This window comes from Sciurus carolinensis, chromosome 17 (genome assembly GCF_902686445.1).
Source record: "Sciurus carolinensis chromosome 17, mSciCar1.2, whole genome shotgun sequence".
NCBI lineage: Eukaryota > Metazoa > Chordata > Mammalia > Rodentia > Sciuridae > Sciurus > Sciurus carolinensis.
This window is the reverse complement of record NC_062229.1, coordinates 21,614,094-21,629,120: the sequence shown is the minus strand read 5'-3', so window position 1 is coordinate 21,629,120 and position 15,027 is coordinate 21,614,094. Positions and strand designations below refer to the sequence as shown.

Below are 15,027 nucleotides of genomic sequence, written 5' to 3'. Positions count from 1 at the left end.
TGCGCTCCCTCCCGGGCCTCGACCCCACCTGGGTCCAGCCGCCGCCAGGGAGGGGCTCCCCGTGGCGGGAGGTGTGCAAGCCGCACCGTGCGGTCCCTCGGCCCCGGGCCCCGCGTGCGTTCACGGAAGAAATGAGGGGCCGGGAGGCAGGTTGAAGCCAGCGGCTCCTCGCGTCCCTGCAGAGTGTTGGAAGATTCCAGAGGCCCCACAAAACCTGTCCCGTGCACCTCCTCCTCCGGACATCCGGAGGTTGCGGCGTGGCATTCAGAAAGGTTCTGGAAATGGAAGGTCAGATTTGCGATTTGGGGGGTTTGGTCTTGGGGAGGATTCGAACCCTGTCCCCTGCGTCCTCCGGTGCCTAGAAGTTTCTAGGCTTGGCATGTTGGGATCAGGGGCTGTGGGGTGCGGGGTGCAGGTGTGCGTAGGCTCCATTCAACCTGCCCATCCTCCCATCTCCAGCGATGGCTTCCTGAGGGGGAAAGGTGAGGAGCCGTCTGACCGGGCCTCACTTTCCTCGCTTGTAAAATGGAGGAAAGAGCCACCAAGTCCTCTGGTTGCGTCAGCTCTGGAGAGTGGACTCTGCTCAGCGCAAAAGCGACTGCAGAGTGATGATATCAAACATGGTTGCTGCAGACGGGGCCCCAGGACAGCAACTGCTCCAGACGCACGCGTGATTTCTTGCAGAGATAAACACTTGACCTTTGGTTGGGAGCTGTGATCCCCCATGGGACCCCAGAGAGGCGCTGCCACATTCTTTCCTGTGGGAGGGCCCCGCCCATTCCCCACCTTCGCCAGAAAGGGGCCCTTCCCTGGGTTGCCCCAGAAACAAACGGTGCAGAACCACTGAAAATAGAGGAAGCCAGCTGTGCCCTCCCTGGTAGAAGTGGGAGGAGCTGAGACACCCAAATTCTGGTCCCTCCAAATGCTTCCAGGGAACCCTGGACACAATAGTCGGAGTTCTGGGATCAAAAGCAGGGAGTCTCCGGGCACTGTGGTGCATGCTTGTGATCCCAGCAGCTGGGGAGGTGGAGGCAGGAGGATCGGGAGTTCAAAGCCAGCCTCAGCAACTTAGCAAGACTCTGGTTCCAAATGGCAGTGTCGCTCAGTGGTGAGCACCCCTGGTTCAATCCCCAGTACAAACAACAGCAACACCAGAGGCGTTCTCTCCACCCTGTGAGAATCTAGCCTGTTGCCGTGCCACTCCTCGTGGCAATTCCAAATGAACCCAGAATAGGTGTTCAAGCAGATCCTTGGCCACACCACCCGGCAGCACCATTTACAGCGGCCAGGAGGTGGAGGAACCCGCATGTCCATCACAGGGCCGAGGGACACTCGAACGGGTCCATCTGCATAGTGGAAGGTCACTCGGCTGTAAAAGGACTGAAGCACTGACACTGGCCACAGCGTGGATGAAACTTGAAATCGTGACCCTGAGCAACAGAAGTCAGGCACAAAAGGCCAACAGGTGACTCCCTTGACAGAAATGACCAGAACAGGCCAGTCCAGAGACCAGGCAGATCCCGGGCTGGGGGAGGGGCGGGGAGGGGCGCCAGTGCGGGTGGGGTCTCCTTTTGGGGAATGAAAATGTTCTAGAACTAGACGGAAGTGACGGTCACACGTCTCAAATGTACTGAATGCCACTGGGTGGTTGGCTTTCGCATGGTTAATTTTCTGTTATGTGAATCTCACATTTATTTATAAATGTGAGACCTGGGGGCGCTTCGCCATGGAGCCACATCCCCAGCCCTTTCTAAAATGTTTTTAATTTGGAGACAGGGTCTCACTAGGTCTCCGAGGCTGGCTTGGAACTTGCGATCCTCTTGCCTCAGGCTCCCGAGTCGCTGGATTACAGGTGTGTGCGACACACACCCAGCTCGCCTCAATTCAAACCAAAAAAACCCCCCAAACCACCAAGGGACTTAACTGCTCACACTGCAGACTGGTCACTGTGCAGAGCAGAGGTTTTAGGATCATGCAGACGGGGGAGAGCAGAGCTGTAAACCACTGAATGACACCACACCCTCTGGGGTTGGCCAGCTCCATGGGTCCCTGCGTCCCTGCCCAGACCCACCCTCCTGAGATAGGTGCGTGTCACACAGGCCGGGGGAGGCAGGGCACTCCCGAGAAAAATGCCTCCTGTGTTTTAAAGGTGCCCAGCCTTGCTCGGGACCCAGGGGAGGTAGATTAGAGGCAGCGCGAGGTACCATGTTCCTGCCGCTTATCAGATGGGCCGGAACCCACGCCTAGAGAGGCCGGGGAGAGGAGGTGGCCGCAGATGGTGGCCTCCAGGCAGCTCCAGGCATGCAGCTGGCCCTACACCATCAGCCCTACGGCCACACCAAGACTATCTGGAGGGCCCAAGGCCACCAGTCCTGACACACATGGATGGAAGGGACACTGCCATGGGCTCAGGTGACTGCTTTGTCCCTCTATGGAACTGCGACTCCCTCCCTGATCCCCACAGCTTGCAGGGCCACTGGGGGAAGCCACACCTCAATGGCTGCAAACCCGTGCTGAAGTCAGGGACGTGCAGACGCTCCCGGCACCAGGGTTTCCCTCTTTTTTTTAACGGATGAAGAAGCGGAGGGAGGAAGGGCTGGCGCATCCCAGAGGCCAGGCTCCTCCAGGGAGTCAGGAGGCGTCCTAAGGGACACAGTGTAAATGGGGTTTTTAGGTATGAGCAGGAGCTTGCAGGATGGGGAAGCGCACCCCTCCCTGGCACAGCCGGCCCTTCCCTTCCTCTGCAGACAAGGTAGGAGGACCCAGAAGTGCGGGGCAGGTCTCAAGCCACATCCTGCTTCCTGCTTCCGGAGCTCCATCTGGTGCAGCTTGGTTCCCTCAGGGTCAGACACTGAGGGTCCCAGGTGCCTGGCAGGACCCAGGACTGCCTGCTGAGCTTGGCCCTGCTCCCCAGCACTGGGTCTGTTGCCATGTCTGTCCTGGTCCCTCCAGGCCACTTTGTACACGCACTCCTCTAGGGTGCATCTTCCCCATGGACACTGTTGAGGGGGGTTGCAGATGAGGAAACTGAGGCGCAAGCCACTCCGAGCACAGTCAGTGAGGGCCGTGTAGGCTCCGGACCCGGGCCCTCTGCTCCCAAGGCGTGCAGCTCCTAAGAACTTTGTCTTGCTCACAGCTCTGACCCACCGCCTGGCATACTGTAGGGGCCCAATTAATACTCATGCAGTGACTAAAAATTGCTTTTTCATGGAACTCAAACTCTGCCTGGCGTGCCCTTGCTCATCTTGTAAACTCCTACTTGAACCTCGAAGCCCCATTTACTTTGCCCCCTCCCTAGGAGGTCTTCTTGACTCCTTGAGAAAAGCTCTGGGGGCCCCAGTCTGGGTTCCTCTAGTCCTTGCCCCTCCCACTAGCCCAGATCTGAGCCCGTGGGACTGGTGCCCATGTGGCTTTTGTCCCTTGAATGCTTGGAGGATGAGCAGCGTGGAAGGTTGGGGCCCACACCCGGCTCTTTTCCTCTCCACTCTGACATTAAGAAGGACAAACCCTGGAGCAGGATGAGGTTTCCTTTTTTATTTTGTTAGAAAATAAAGTGTTGATTCGAAGAACATTAAAAGGCCAGGGCCTGCGCGGAGCTGGCAGGAGGCGGGTCTTGGCTCAGCCGGGCAGGGCCTGGGGCTGGGGAGGCCCCGCGTCCAGCAGGAGGGCGGTGGAGAGGGCACCTGTGCAGAGCCAGGCGGGCTCAGCAGCTCACCAGGTACATCCCTGCGGGAGGGACAGTGAGGAGGGGCTGTCCTGCCGGCTCCCTCCGGGCTGCCCTGGGTCAACCCAGGCCCCTTTCTTCCTTTTTGTTCGCAGTTGGGGGAGGGGCCCCAGGCCCCACCCCCCTGCTTCCCCCCTGACTTCTTCCTCTGGGGCCCTGACCCCAACCTACTTCCCCAATTCTGGGTCTCTTGGCTCCAAAGCCTTCCTGTCCTTTCAAAGGCCCCCCTGCAGACTCCTCCCAGCGCCCTGGCAGGGGCAGGGGACAGCAGGGCCTGGCAAGGCCCCGCCCCGCGTGCACGGTGGCTGGGCGCGGGTACCTGTGGCGAACCTCCTCTTCACTAGCGACATGCGGTAGCCGCTGCCCACCAGCTCCAGGTCCACGCCGGACAGAGTTGCCCCCTCGCTGGTGAACTGCGCGGCCACAGGGCTGGGCGCACTGGGCCCAGACAGAGGCTCCCAGCTGGCAGAGAGGTGGCCGGAGCCTAGGAAGGCCGGGTGAGCTGCGCCCAGCGCCGTCCCGCGGTCCCTGAACTAGGAACCCTCTGCCTACCCGCCACCTCTTGCACCCCTGCACCCTTTCCTTCCGGTTTACAAAGCAGTCCCATCACAGGGCCTTTGCACCCGCCATGCCCACCCCTGGGTTGTCTTCTCCCAGACTTTTCGAGCCCCGTCTCCGGCTACGGCCTCTCCAGCTCCCCCCGAGGGAACGAGTGCCTCCCCGCTGAGATCCGCACACCCATACTCACCCCCGGCCTCGCACACATCTGGAAGCTTCCACATAAACCGCTTCTCCTCCAGGCTCCTGGCAGTGAGAGGGGTTTGCTCAGAGAAGAGGCTGGAAGCCCATGAGCACAGCTTGGCCACCTCCTGGTCACTGCACGGCCCCCACAGTCCCACTTCCCACCTCGCCCCGCTTCCCCATCTGTGAAGGGGCAGCCGCCGGAAGCCCTGCGGTGCTCTCAGGAGAGTCCGACCCTCAAGCCCGCTCCTTCCTGCAGGTTCCAGCTTCAGTACGAGGCGAAGGTGGGCTGGGGCCGGGGCTGCGGCTCAGCGGAGGGCCCTGGGTTCCCACCCCAGTACCGCCAAAAATAAATGAACAAATCAAAAGCAATGGTGTCCCACACTGACAGCCTGGCGGGCTCGGATTTTGGTGTGACCTCAGATGAGCAGCATGGCCTCCTTGGGCCTCAGTCTCCCCGGCCATGAACGGGGATGACAGGCGTCTGCACCTCGCGGGGTTGCTGAGGCCCGACCTCGCCTGAGGTGGAGGAGGCTTTCTGCTAGACATTATCATTCTTAAAATATTAATTATTTTATGTGTTTATCTGGGCAGTGCTGTGGTGGAACCCAGGGCATGTGTCCGCTACCCCAGCCCTCTTTTTTTTTTGAGGTGGGATCTCACTGTGGCCCAGCCTGGCCTCAAACTCTGGGGCTTAAGCGATCCTCCTGTCTCAGCCTCCACCTAGCTGGGACCACAGGTGGGTGCCACTGTACCTGGCCCCAGAATTGTCAATAAGTCATCCCCAGTTCGGAGCAAGGTGGGTACCGTCAGTGGTCCAGCCTTGGGCAGACCCTTGGTTGCCACGTGGCGGGAAGCTCTAAAGGGTTCGGGTGTGGGAGGGGAGGGCAGGGCTGGGCCTCAGCCGTCCTCCCTGTGAGAGTGTGACCCTTACCAGGTGGCAGCGGGCTGGAGGCGGACATTGGTCACAGGCTCCCCCACGGGCAGCAGGATCTGGAAGTTAGTGAGCGGCGTGGACACAGCCGTGGCACCAGCGCGGTAGCTGTACTCCACGGAGACCTGGGTGAGCGAGGTGCCACACTGCCAGTGGACACTCAGCTGCAGAGGCAAGGACTGGGGGCCGGGGCGGGAGAACTGGGAGGAGCGAGAGGCACCGCGCGGTCATTATGTCCTGCTGCCTGCTGCGGCGACCTTGCCTCACCACCCACCGCCCCACCACCCTGACTGCAAGGCCATCATCTTCCCAAGCCCCCAGGCCCACGCGGGGAGAATTTAGCGTCTGTTACACTGTGTCTCCAGCAGAGGGCAGGAGAGCACCTCATTTCAACAAGGCAGCCAGACAAGCACAAGTCCAAGGTTCTGGGCGGGGCCTCCTCCAATTTGCATAATTGTACATCTGCACCAACCGAGGCAGCCCCCTCCCACCGGCCCTGCGGCCCCTCCCCAGGCAGGGGCCCACCTGGTACCGCAGCAGCACCACGTTGTAGTAGGAGGCCGTGGGGTTCTGCTCTGCCTGGCGCTGCAGGGCCTCGGTCAGGGCCGCCATGTTGAGCCAGAAGTCTTTGGTGTCTGGGTCGCTCTGGGAGGGGTCGCTGTACAGACAGGGACTGTCACCCCCGAACCCCAGGAAATGCCCTCCCAGAGCTTTCTTCTATGCAGCGCCTTCCTAAAGGCGTGATCTCTTGGCCCACCCTAGGCCCAACAAAGCCCCCTACCTGGGTGGGAAGTGAAGGCAGTAAAGGAGTCAAGGAAGGCAAGGTTCAGAGAGGGCAAGCAACTTATCCTAGGCCACATAGCACATTCCAAGAGGCAGAGCAGTAATTCAGAGCTAGGGAGCCCCTGAGCTAAGACGCTTCCACTCCCCATGCACAGCACCTGAAGAGCAGGTCAGCACTGGGCTGGAAGTGCTCAATGGGGGCCGTGTGTATGAGCCGGAAGCTGAGGACGGGTGGCGGTGGGGTCCCACTGAACACGCGCATGATGCCAGCTGGAAAGGTCATGGTCAGCTCCCCAGTTACTCGAGCCAGGCAGCTGGGGAGTGGGGGGGACGTGGTGGCTCAGGGCTCTGCTTAGGACCGCCTCTCCCCTTCCCTGGGGACACTGCAGCCCCGGGCTTCCAGTCCCCCTCATCATGCCAGCACACCTGCCCTCCCTGCCTGGACAGGAAGGAGCCACCCTGAGCCCAAGGGGAGAGAGCCCCTCCCTGCTCCCTTTTCTCTTGGACCAAGAGGCTCAGGTCTGACGCGCCTCCTCTTTGTGGTTTGACTTCAGGCCTTTTCTGCGGATTCACCCCAGGGATGTCAGGCCTGGTCCTGGGTCCCCAGCTCACCCCGCCTGGCCCTCATGGGGGGCGGCTCTGGTCCTCTCAGCCCAGTGCCGAGGCAGCCTCAGGGAAGTCCCAACACCGCCCAGGCCGGCTTCCACACCCTCTGCGGCTCCCACTGCCCTCGGGACAGGGGCCTGTCGCTCAGTTCAGCGTTCTAGGCCTCACATGGCCGGGGACCACTCTGCCACTTCTGTCCTGAGGCCCAGGCGCCGAGCCTGCTCTCCCCGACTGCCGCATACCTGGGGCTGTGGCCACGGAAGTAGGCGTGGACGTACTCGGTGAAGGCTGTGGCCACCGGCAGGGCATCCTGCGAGCCGAGGACCACTGGGCTTGGGCCCCGGGAGACTCCTGGGGTGGTGAGGAAGGCGCTGAGCACAGGCCCCCGGTGCCACCCACCCACCCAGCCCAAGACGGGCGCCTGAGGCCTGGGGCCAGAGCTGCCCACGTACCGTGCCCCGTCTGGGAGGAGAAGCTGGGCCGCTCCAGGGCGAGGCTGGGGGCGGAGGAGCCCAGCGGCAAGGGGCTCGGGGGCCGAGACTGGAAGGGCAGGAGAGCGGGCTGGAGGTGGAGGTTGAGATGGCCCAAGCCCCCCCCCCCCAGCCCATTTCCTGTCACCTACCAGGTCACCATTGCTTCGGGTCAGGGGGCAGGACACCTTCCTGGAGCGGGGCCTCCGGGGCGGGGCAGCCAGGCCCTCCCGAGCGGTGCCGTGGGCGGGGCCAGGCATCAGGTCTGGGAGGAGGAGAGGGACAGCTGAGGCCTCGCCGTCTGTTGACTAGCGGGGCGCGAGTCCCGAGAACGGGCTCCACCCAGCTTCTCCCCACGGGGCGTGCCAAGCACCCTCGTCAGCAGCGCTGGGGACCATGTGTGGTCAGAGCCCACCCAGAGCTTGGGGGCCGTCCCTGTCTGCTCCCTTCCTTCAGCCCCTCTGGCCCTGCCTGCCCTACCCCAGGCTGCCCTCGCGATGACACCTTCACGCAGCTGCGACGTGCCCTCTGGCCCCTGCCCCATCTGGCTGGCCCTGCCGGCCCTTCTCTACCCTCACCCGAGGCCTGCCCGCCTGCTTCTCCCCACCGCCGCTCTTCCCTCGCCCCTTCCCCCTCCCTCCCAAGCTGCCAGAAGGAGCATGTGCCCCCAAAGTCACGTCCTGTGCCTCCTCCGTTCATAGCCCTTAGGGGCTCCCGCTTCTCAAGGTGCACGTCCCAGCGCCCCTCGGGCCGGGCACAGGTCCTGGGTCCTCCGCCGCTCACCGCCGTGGGCCGCACCCCAGCCTCTCCCTCCGGGTTCCTCAACTGTGCCCAGCAGCTCCTGCCCCCGGCTGTGCTCACCACACCTCCTCTCTTGTCCAGGGGGCCCCATTCTTACCTCCATCAAATCTTAGCTCAAATGTCCCTTTCCCTGGGCCTGTCATCCCCTGCCTTGTTAAATATCTACCTCGTTATCGCCCCTGTAGAGGTGGGGGTCACCTCATCCCGGCTGCATTCCCAGAAGCCCAATTGGGTCCTGCCTACAGGGGGCGCTCAGTCCCCTCCCCTCCAGGTCCCCACCAATTCTCAGAGGCCAGGGCGCTGGACTCACCTGCTTCTGCCTCCAGTCCCCAAGGGCCTGGCGATGGTGCCAGGCGCTGCGGAGAGTCGGGCGGTGGTGGGGGACGTGTTCCCCTGGATTCAGGGGGCTGTGCCCTACAGGTGGGCGGGCTCTGCGGGGTGCCTGGGCGGGGGACCCAGGAATCTGGGGAGGGACCGGGTGCTGCATGGGAAGGAGAGTCCAAGCCAGAGTCTTCCACGTTTTCAGGCGATGAGGAGGAGAAAGGGGAGGGGCTGGAGGTGAAACCGAGGCTGCTGGAGCCTAGGGAGCCAACAGCCGGTCAGCGGCAGGCCACGCCCACATGGAGTCCCCGCCCATCCTCCTTCAGGCCACACCCATGAGGAGGAAAGGTCGGTCCCATTCTTGGTTGTCCATCTCCCTAATGCCCTGTCCACTGTTACCCCGACTCTAGCAAAGAACCTCCAACCTAGATGGCCCCGCCCACTCACGCATGCGTCTCCATCCGCTACAGCTCTGCTCACCCTCACACAGACCAGCCTGCCTTCCATTGGCCCACCGTCTCTCCGCCTGGCCTATCCTTGCAGCGGCCCCACCCATTCTCGCTAGCCACGCCCACACCCCTGTTCCCATCACCTGTAAAATCTTCATGGTCGAAGGCTGACTCCAGGGGTGGCCCAAAGAGATTCTTGGACACCTGCTCGTCCAAGGGCAGCTTCTCTGCACAGCTGTGGACCAGGAGGCCGAGGGGGCGGGGTCTGACGGCGGTGCCCTTGTCCCACCCCAGAGCCTTTGTGCCGCTGCTCTGTCCTGGGCTGTTCCTACAGTTCCAACTGTGGCCACCTCCCACAGGTCCAGCCCAAAGTCAGCCTCTCGCGGAGCCCCCACCCCAAGTGAGTTACCCCTTCCTGTCCCAGCACTCGCCCCCTGAGCTTCTCCACGACGCTCAGAGTACACTTGATTCATTTGCTGGACATTTTAATGAGCCACTAGAATGTGACTGAGAACAGAGACCTGTCTTGGTCATATGCCGCCAAACAGCGTGGCTCAAGTACACAGAAGGTGCTTAATAAGCCAGAAGTCCAAGGCAGAGACGTGGGGAGGAGGTAGGGACAGCTCACCTCTATGTCCCACCCTAAGAACCCACCTGCTGGTCCTTGGAGCAGACCGAGGCCTCTGTGGCTTCCCAGCAGTGTCCCCTGTGGGAGATAAGCCTCCGTGAGCTTTCCTGTCACCCTGCCTACGACAGTCCTCACTGCATACACCAGGGCCATGAGACTCAGGGCCGTCCAACCAGCTGCCCACTGCCACCAGCAGAGATGCAAAGAGGGATCTGAAGCTGAGCCCACCTGTCTCCAGGTTTTGGCTCTTTTTGTAGCCCCAGCTTCTCCTTTCAACTTTCACTTAACTTTACCCTACTTTGCAGAGGAGGAGACTGAGTGTCAGAGTGGTTAAGCAGCCTGCCCCAAGTTACAGCAGATCTGGGACTCAAATCCACACCCAAATCCAGGACTAGCTGTCCCTCCAAGTTTTCCAACCCACACCAAGACAGAAGGCTACTCACGTGAAGAATGGCGTTTCATCGTGCCCTGTGGACAAACATGGCAGTGTCAGGCACAGGTGCATCCAGCCAGCCCTGCTGCATGCCCAAGCAACCCTCCCAACACCTCACCCCTGGGCCCGGCGGAAGGATGAGGCTGCCAGCTGTGGCCCTGAGCTGTGCCGCTGCTGCCTCGGAGCTACAGGATGGGGCCCGGGCGGGGGCAGGCTTGATGTGCACGTGGAACTTGCGGGGCTCCTCGTCGTCAAAGTCAGAGTCGCTGGAGGAGAAACGAGAAGGCTCGGCCGTGCTTAGGCCTCAGTTAAGGAGCCAAGCAGACCCCAGCAGCGGCTACCCCACCGTGGCCTCCTGCTCAGATGTTTGGAAATCCCGCACCATTCCATTGCTCACACTAACTGGCAAACTCCTATTCAGCTGCAAAACCCCAACACTGCGGCCCCTTCCTCCAGGAAGCCCTTTGACTCTCCTTCTGGGACGGTCCAACCCTTCTCTCACTCTGGCCCACCCCTGACCCCACAGAACAGGATGGGTTCCCTCTGCATAGAGGCTCCCTGTGGGTGTACACGGAGGGTTGCTAATGGTGGATGGGGTCACTGACACAGCTTGGTCTCTGCTGTGCCAACAACTGTTCCAAGGGACGTCAGAAGGATATTGTTCTGGGTTACGTCAGGTCGGACAGTGAAACCTTCTTCATCCACCTCTGGACACGTCTGGGGTGGAAAGTGGTGAGGCGGATGCAGTTCTCACCACACACACATGCACACACACGCGCACACCGCCAGGGCCTGACTCAGACCCCAACTACCTTCCCTTGTCCCCTGGTGAGTGGCAGGTCCAAGGGGTGGGCGCACTGAAGCGGTGGGATGTCGGTCCTACCCCCAAGCCCGGGAGTCTGCTTAAGCCCAGCCCCAGCTGCACTTCCTGGGGTCTGCCCCCCCACTGCCCCCTCCCCAGCCTCCACCTGGGCTTGACTTTGAAGGCCAAGTGTGAGAACAGACCTGCCCACCCACAGCCGACCCTCCCCTGGCACTCACCCCTGAATCGGGTTCCGGGAAATCCCTGGGGGAGGAAGAGGTGCCAGCATTAGCTCCCTGGGAACTGGGGAGACTGTCCCAAGCCACCTTGGGGTCGTGGGAGTCTGGAGTTGGCTAATCAGGAGGTGTTTTTAAATAGCTTGGGCGGAGGCCCCTGTAGCTGGGCTTCAGATTGACCCGAGGAGGCAGGGAGTGTGGGGGTCTGTGGGCAAGGCAATGACCGGGCTAGCCTGGGCAAGGGAGGAACCCTGGGTCAGCCTGGGCAGGGCTAATCCTTGGTCTCCCTGGCCAGGAAGCTTGGGCCTGGCTGTGGCCAAAGGATCGACTCCAGACGAGGGTGGGCGGTGATGCTCTGGAGCTCTCCTGGGACAAGTTCTTCCGGTCTAGTCTGGGGAGATGGGCTCCTGGGCTAGCCTGGAGCTCACGTTACTCCTGAGCTACCCACAGAGGTCAACAGGCAATACTGGGCTAGCCTGGGCTAGCCTGGAATAGGGAGGCTCCTGAGGGGGGATTTCTGGGCTGGCCCTGGAGGCGGACAGGGTCTTGGGCTAGCCTGGGCAAGGGCCAGCCAGGTGGGTGCTTCCTCACACGGCGGCTGGAGGCTCCCGCTCCCGCCGGCTGAGTCCCGGAAGGCGGAAGGCCTTGGATCCCCGCAGACGCTTCATTGCTGAGGACAGATGGAGGGGGCTGAGCCCTGTGGGTGCCCCTCCCACGCAGATCCGCCTCCTCCACCCGCGGTCTAGCCTGGGCAACCAGGCCCAGACGTACTTGCCTTCCTGCAGCGCGGCCGCACTGTAGGTCTCGAAGTCCAGAGGTCCTGAGGAGGGAGGGGGACATCCCTGAGCGCGGAGGCAGCAACGCACTCTTGGCCACACCCGGCCAGCGCTGGAGCCTGCGGCAGACCGCGCAGGTCAAGGCCAAGATGCTGGCCACCCAGACACGGTCGTGAGTAGGGGTCTCAGGGGTCATGTCCGAGGCTGGCTGGGAGGTGCCACTGAGCTACTCAGACACCTCCGGCACTGCAAGGTGGAACTTGGATTGGTGAGGGAGCTGACCCAGGTGGGCCTGCAGGGCCGAGATGAGGAGCCCGGCCCTTCCCAAGACCACAGGGCGGCAGGGAGAGCTGTGAGCAGGAGCGGGCGTGGCAGATCTGGGTCAGAGTGGGGGTTCATACAAGGGGGTGGCCTGCACAGGGCCTGAGCCATAGAGACAGCAGAGAAAGGACAGGTCTAACTGGCCTAGCAGACTTGGGGACAGCAACCGTAGTTAGTGAGCACCAACTGCATCGACTCACTGAGCATTATTCTCATCCCCACTTTCCAGGTAAGGAAACTGAAGTTCAGAGAAGTCAAGACACATGTCCTGGGTCACATAGCCAGCAAGGAAGAAAGGACCCAAACCAGGTCTGATTCTCAAACTTGCCCTCGGTTCCTCTCAGCCCCCACATCTGGGCATTTCCAAATCAGTCTTTTGCTCAACAACACTCAGTAGCTCCCAGGGGCCCTTGGGGTAAAGTCTGAACCACCAAGCCTGGTTTCCAAGGCCTCTCTGGGATCTGGCTCTGAGACAGACACACCAGACCAGCCAGCGAATCCTTTTCCTACATGGAGGAGGACTTGGAATCATCATCAGCCATCTTTCTGATGAAGAAACCGAGGCCCAGGGAGGACCAGTCTCCCGCCTCTCGGGTCCTGCTCCTGCTCTGTCGCTGCAGCCCCCAGCCTGGCCTCCACCGCCGCTGACTCACCCGGCTTCTCCCGGCCGGTGCCCTTGCTCTCGGCAAACTTCCTGAGCAGCATCTCCACGCTGACGTTCTCTATGTTCTGCTTGAATTCCTCGTGCACCTGGGAGGGCGGCGGGTGGCAGGGCATGTGACCGGCATGGCCCTCCTGCCCGGCACCGCCCCGGCCTCATCCAGCACACCAGTCGCTCACCTGCCCGATCTGCACGTGGGTGTCCTCCACCGAGTGTGCGTAGGAGCCCAGCAGCGCCTTCATGTGACGCAGGTGGCTCTCCTCCATGGCTTGGAAGCGCTGAGGCAGGAGGGGCGGGTGAATGGAAATGCAGAATGGCCACGCGGCCAATCCGAACATCCCAGCTCCTGGCCTCAGTGACTGATTTGGGGAAGAGCCAATGAGAGTCTGCCCTAGGACTTTGGCTGGACCCATAGGAAAAGATTCTTTCATTCCTGAGCCAATGAGGTGTTGGGATACAAATGGGAGCAGCTGACAGCCACTTTGCTACGCACACACTACACAGTTGAGTACACACACCCACACGTGAGCGTGCACACACACACACACACACACACACACAGGCATGTCTAATGTCTGCCCAGGAGTCAAGTCCCCAGGGAAGAAAACTGACTAGAGAAGCAGAGACACAAACTTCCTGAGACACCATTTGAGCACCTGAATCCATCCATGCCTGAAGCTTCCAAAACAATTCTTCAGTTCACTGAGTCTATAAATCTCGTCAGTTTAAATAAAGGTTTCTATCACTTGCTGATTGAAAATGAATTCTTATCTGAGTCCTGGGATTCCAATCTACTCTAGGTCCATGTAAGCCAATGGAGACCCAGAGAGGGCAGTGCCTTGCAAAGGGATGCACAGTTCCTGAGGGGGAGGGGCTGGATGGCCTTTTGGCCACCAAGAAATCTCTGGAGACTCTTGACTTCTTAACTTTGCCCTTCTTCCAAAAAACTCTCCAACAGATTAGAAATAATAATAATAGTTTATGGAGTGGCTTCTGTGTACCTGGTACCAGTCTGGAAACGTCACAGAGTTGCTCAGTTAACCTTCGCTACTCTATGAGGCAGGTGCTATTAGAGTCTCCATTTTACAGATGGGTAAACTGAGCCACAAAATCATCTGGCTTCTGAAATAATGTCAACGACAATGACAACAGGCCTCAGGTCGGTGACCCTAAGCATCCGGGACGCGGGCCCTGGGGAGGCATCCTGGGCCGGCCGCGGACCTCGGGCGCCTGCTTCTTACCCGCGCCGAGTCCAGCATCTTGTGCTCGAAGTCGGCTCGCGCCGAGTTGTACTTCTCCACCGCGCGCCGCAGGCTCTCTGCCGCCTTCTTGGTTTTGGTTTCTGCCTAGGAGGCACAGGGAGGGGATGGCGTTGGGATGGGGACACAAGGGGCTTTCCCAGCCCCGCCTGACACCTGGCAGGTGCACTCCCGGGGTACCCAGGGCTCACTGAGCCCCTCTGTGTGGCACGTTTTCACTCTGCTCAGGCGGCCGGGGCCCTGTGGCAAAGTCCCCAGAACCACGCTGGACAGCGGCTGCCACCAACAAACCTTGTCCATCTCCTTCTGGCTGGTGTTCTCTCTGCGCAGGCGCTCCTGGTCCATGCAGCGGCTCAGGTAGTTCTCGCGAGATTTGGGCAGCAGCTGGCTGACGCCCGCGAGCACCTGCACCGCGTCCAGGGTGCCTAGTGCCTCCTCCTTGCACTGTCGGGGAGGGAGAGGGGCGTGTGGGTGCCACCCATGCCCAGGAGGGCACCGTGACATTCCTGGCTTCCCAAGCACCCTGTGATTCTAGGTCTCCAGTCTATTTCTGGGTATTTATTTGTATTAGATACACGCTACAGGCCCGGGGTTCCCTCCCCAGGACCGAAGAAAGTGTGTGTATGTGTGTGTGCACGTGTAGACTTGGATGGTTTAAAAAACAAGAATTAACCTCAGCAGGAAGAGCGAAGCAGGAGATATCACAGTACCAGACCTTCAACTATACTATAGAGCAACAGTAACAAAACAGTATGGTACTGGCACCAAAATAGACAGGCAGACCATTAGTACAGAATAGAAGACACAGAAACAAACCCACATAAGTAGTTTTCTCATACTGGACAAAGGTGCCAAAAACATACAATGGAGAAAAGATGGCCTGTTCAACAAGTGGTGCTGGGAAAATGGGAAATCCATATGCAGTAAAATGAAACTAAACCCCTATCTCTCACCCTGCACAATCAACTCAAAGTGGACCAAGGATGTTGGAATTAGACCAGAGACCCTGCACCTAATACAAGAAAAAGTAGGTCCAAATCTTGATCATGTCAGCTTAGAACCAGACTTCCTCAACAGGACTC

The 15,027-nt window shown here is 60.4% G+C and overlaps 1 protein-coding gene and 2 long non-coding RNA genes across 9 annotated transcripts in view; 2 read left to right on the top strand and 1 right to left on the bottom strand.

The window, feature by feature from the left end:
- The first annotated feature begins 4 nt into the window (after positions 1-4).
- Positions 5-3,984, top strand: LOC124968838 (uncharacterized). Its single transcript, XR_007105865.1, has 3 exons — positions 5-288; positions 1,320-1,465; positions 1,777-3,984. It is a non-coding gene; the product is annotated as an uncharacterized LOC124968838 (long non-coding RNA).
- Positions 3,520-15,027, bottom strand: part of Fcho1 (FCH and mu domain containing endocytic adaptor 1) — a 28,566-nt gene continuing 17,058 nt past the window's right edge. For 5 of the 7 annotated variants that reach the window (XM_047531653.1, XM_047531656.1, XM_047531655.1 and 2 more), the window contains 22 exons: positions 14,237-14,389; positions 13,928-14,032; positions 12,866-12,964; positions 12,679-12,775; positions 11,704-11,748; positions 11,520-11,598; positions 10,932-10,956; positions 10,550-10,607; positions 10,009-10,187; positions 9,901-9,925; positions 9,484-9,535; positions 8,973-9,064; positions 8,370-8,639; positions 7,411-7,523; positions 7,241-7,349; positions 7,031-7,139; positions 6,341-6,496; positions 5,925-6,057; positions 5,400-5,599; positions 4,473-4,528; positions 4,044-4,208; positions 3,520-3,726 (listed from right to left, as the gene is read on the bottom strand). In XM_047531653.1, coding sequence (XP_047387609.1) covers positions 3,704-3,726; positions 4,044-4,208; positions 4,473-4,528; positions 5,400-5,599; positions 5,925-6,057; positions 6,341-6,496; positions 7,031-7,139; positions 7,241-7,349; positions 7,411-7,523; positions 8,370-8,639; positions 8,973-9,064; positions 9,484-9,535; positions 9,901-9,925; positions 10,009-10,187; positions 10,550-10,607; positions 10,932-10,956; positions 11,520-11,598; positions 11,704-11,748; positions 12,679-12,775; positions 12,866-12,964; positions 13,928-14,032; positions 14,237-14,389 — 2,343 coding nt within the window. In that variant the 3' untranslated portion in view covers positions 3,520-3,703. The remainder of the gene's footprint in view (positions 3,727-4,043; positions 4,209-4,472; positions 4,529-5,399; positions 5,600-5,924; positions 6,058-6,340; positions 6,497-7,030; positions 7,140-7,240; positions 7,350-7,410; positions 7,524-8,369; positions 8,640-8,972; positions 9,065-9,483; positions 9,536-9,900; positions 9,926-10,008; positions 10,188-10,549; positions 10,608-10,931; positions 10,957-11,519; positions 11,599-11,703; positions 11,749-12,678; positions 12,776-12,865; positions 12,965-13,927; positions 14,033-14,236; positions 14,390-15,027) is intronic. The other 2 variants (XM_047531658.1, XM_047531657.1) reach the window with 2 other exon arrangements.
- LOC124968839 (uncharacterized) lies at positions 8,523-13,423 on the top strand. The gene is made up of 4 exons (XR_007105866.1): positions 8,523-8,728; positions 9,124-9,229; positions 9,763-11,876; positions 12,255-13,423. It is a non-coding gene; the product is annotated as an uncharacterized LOC124968839 (long non-coding RNA).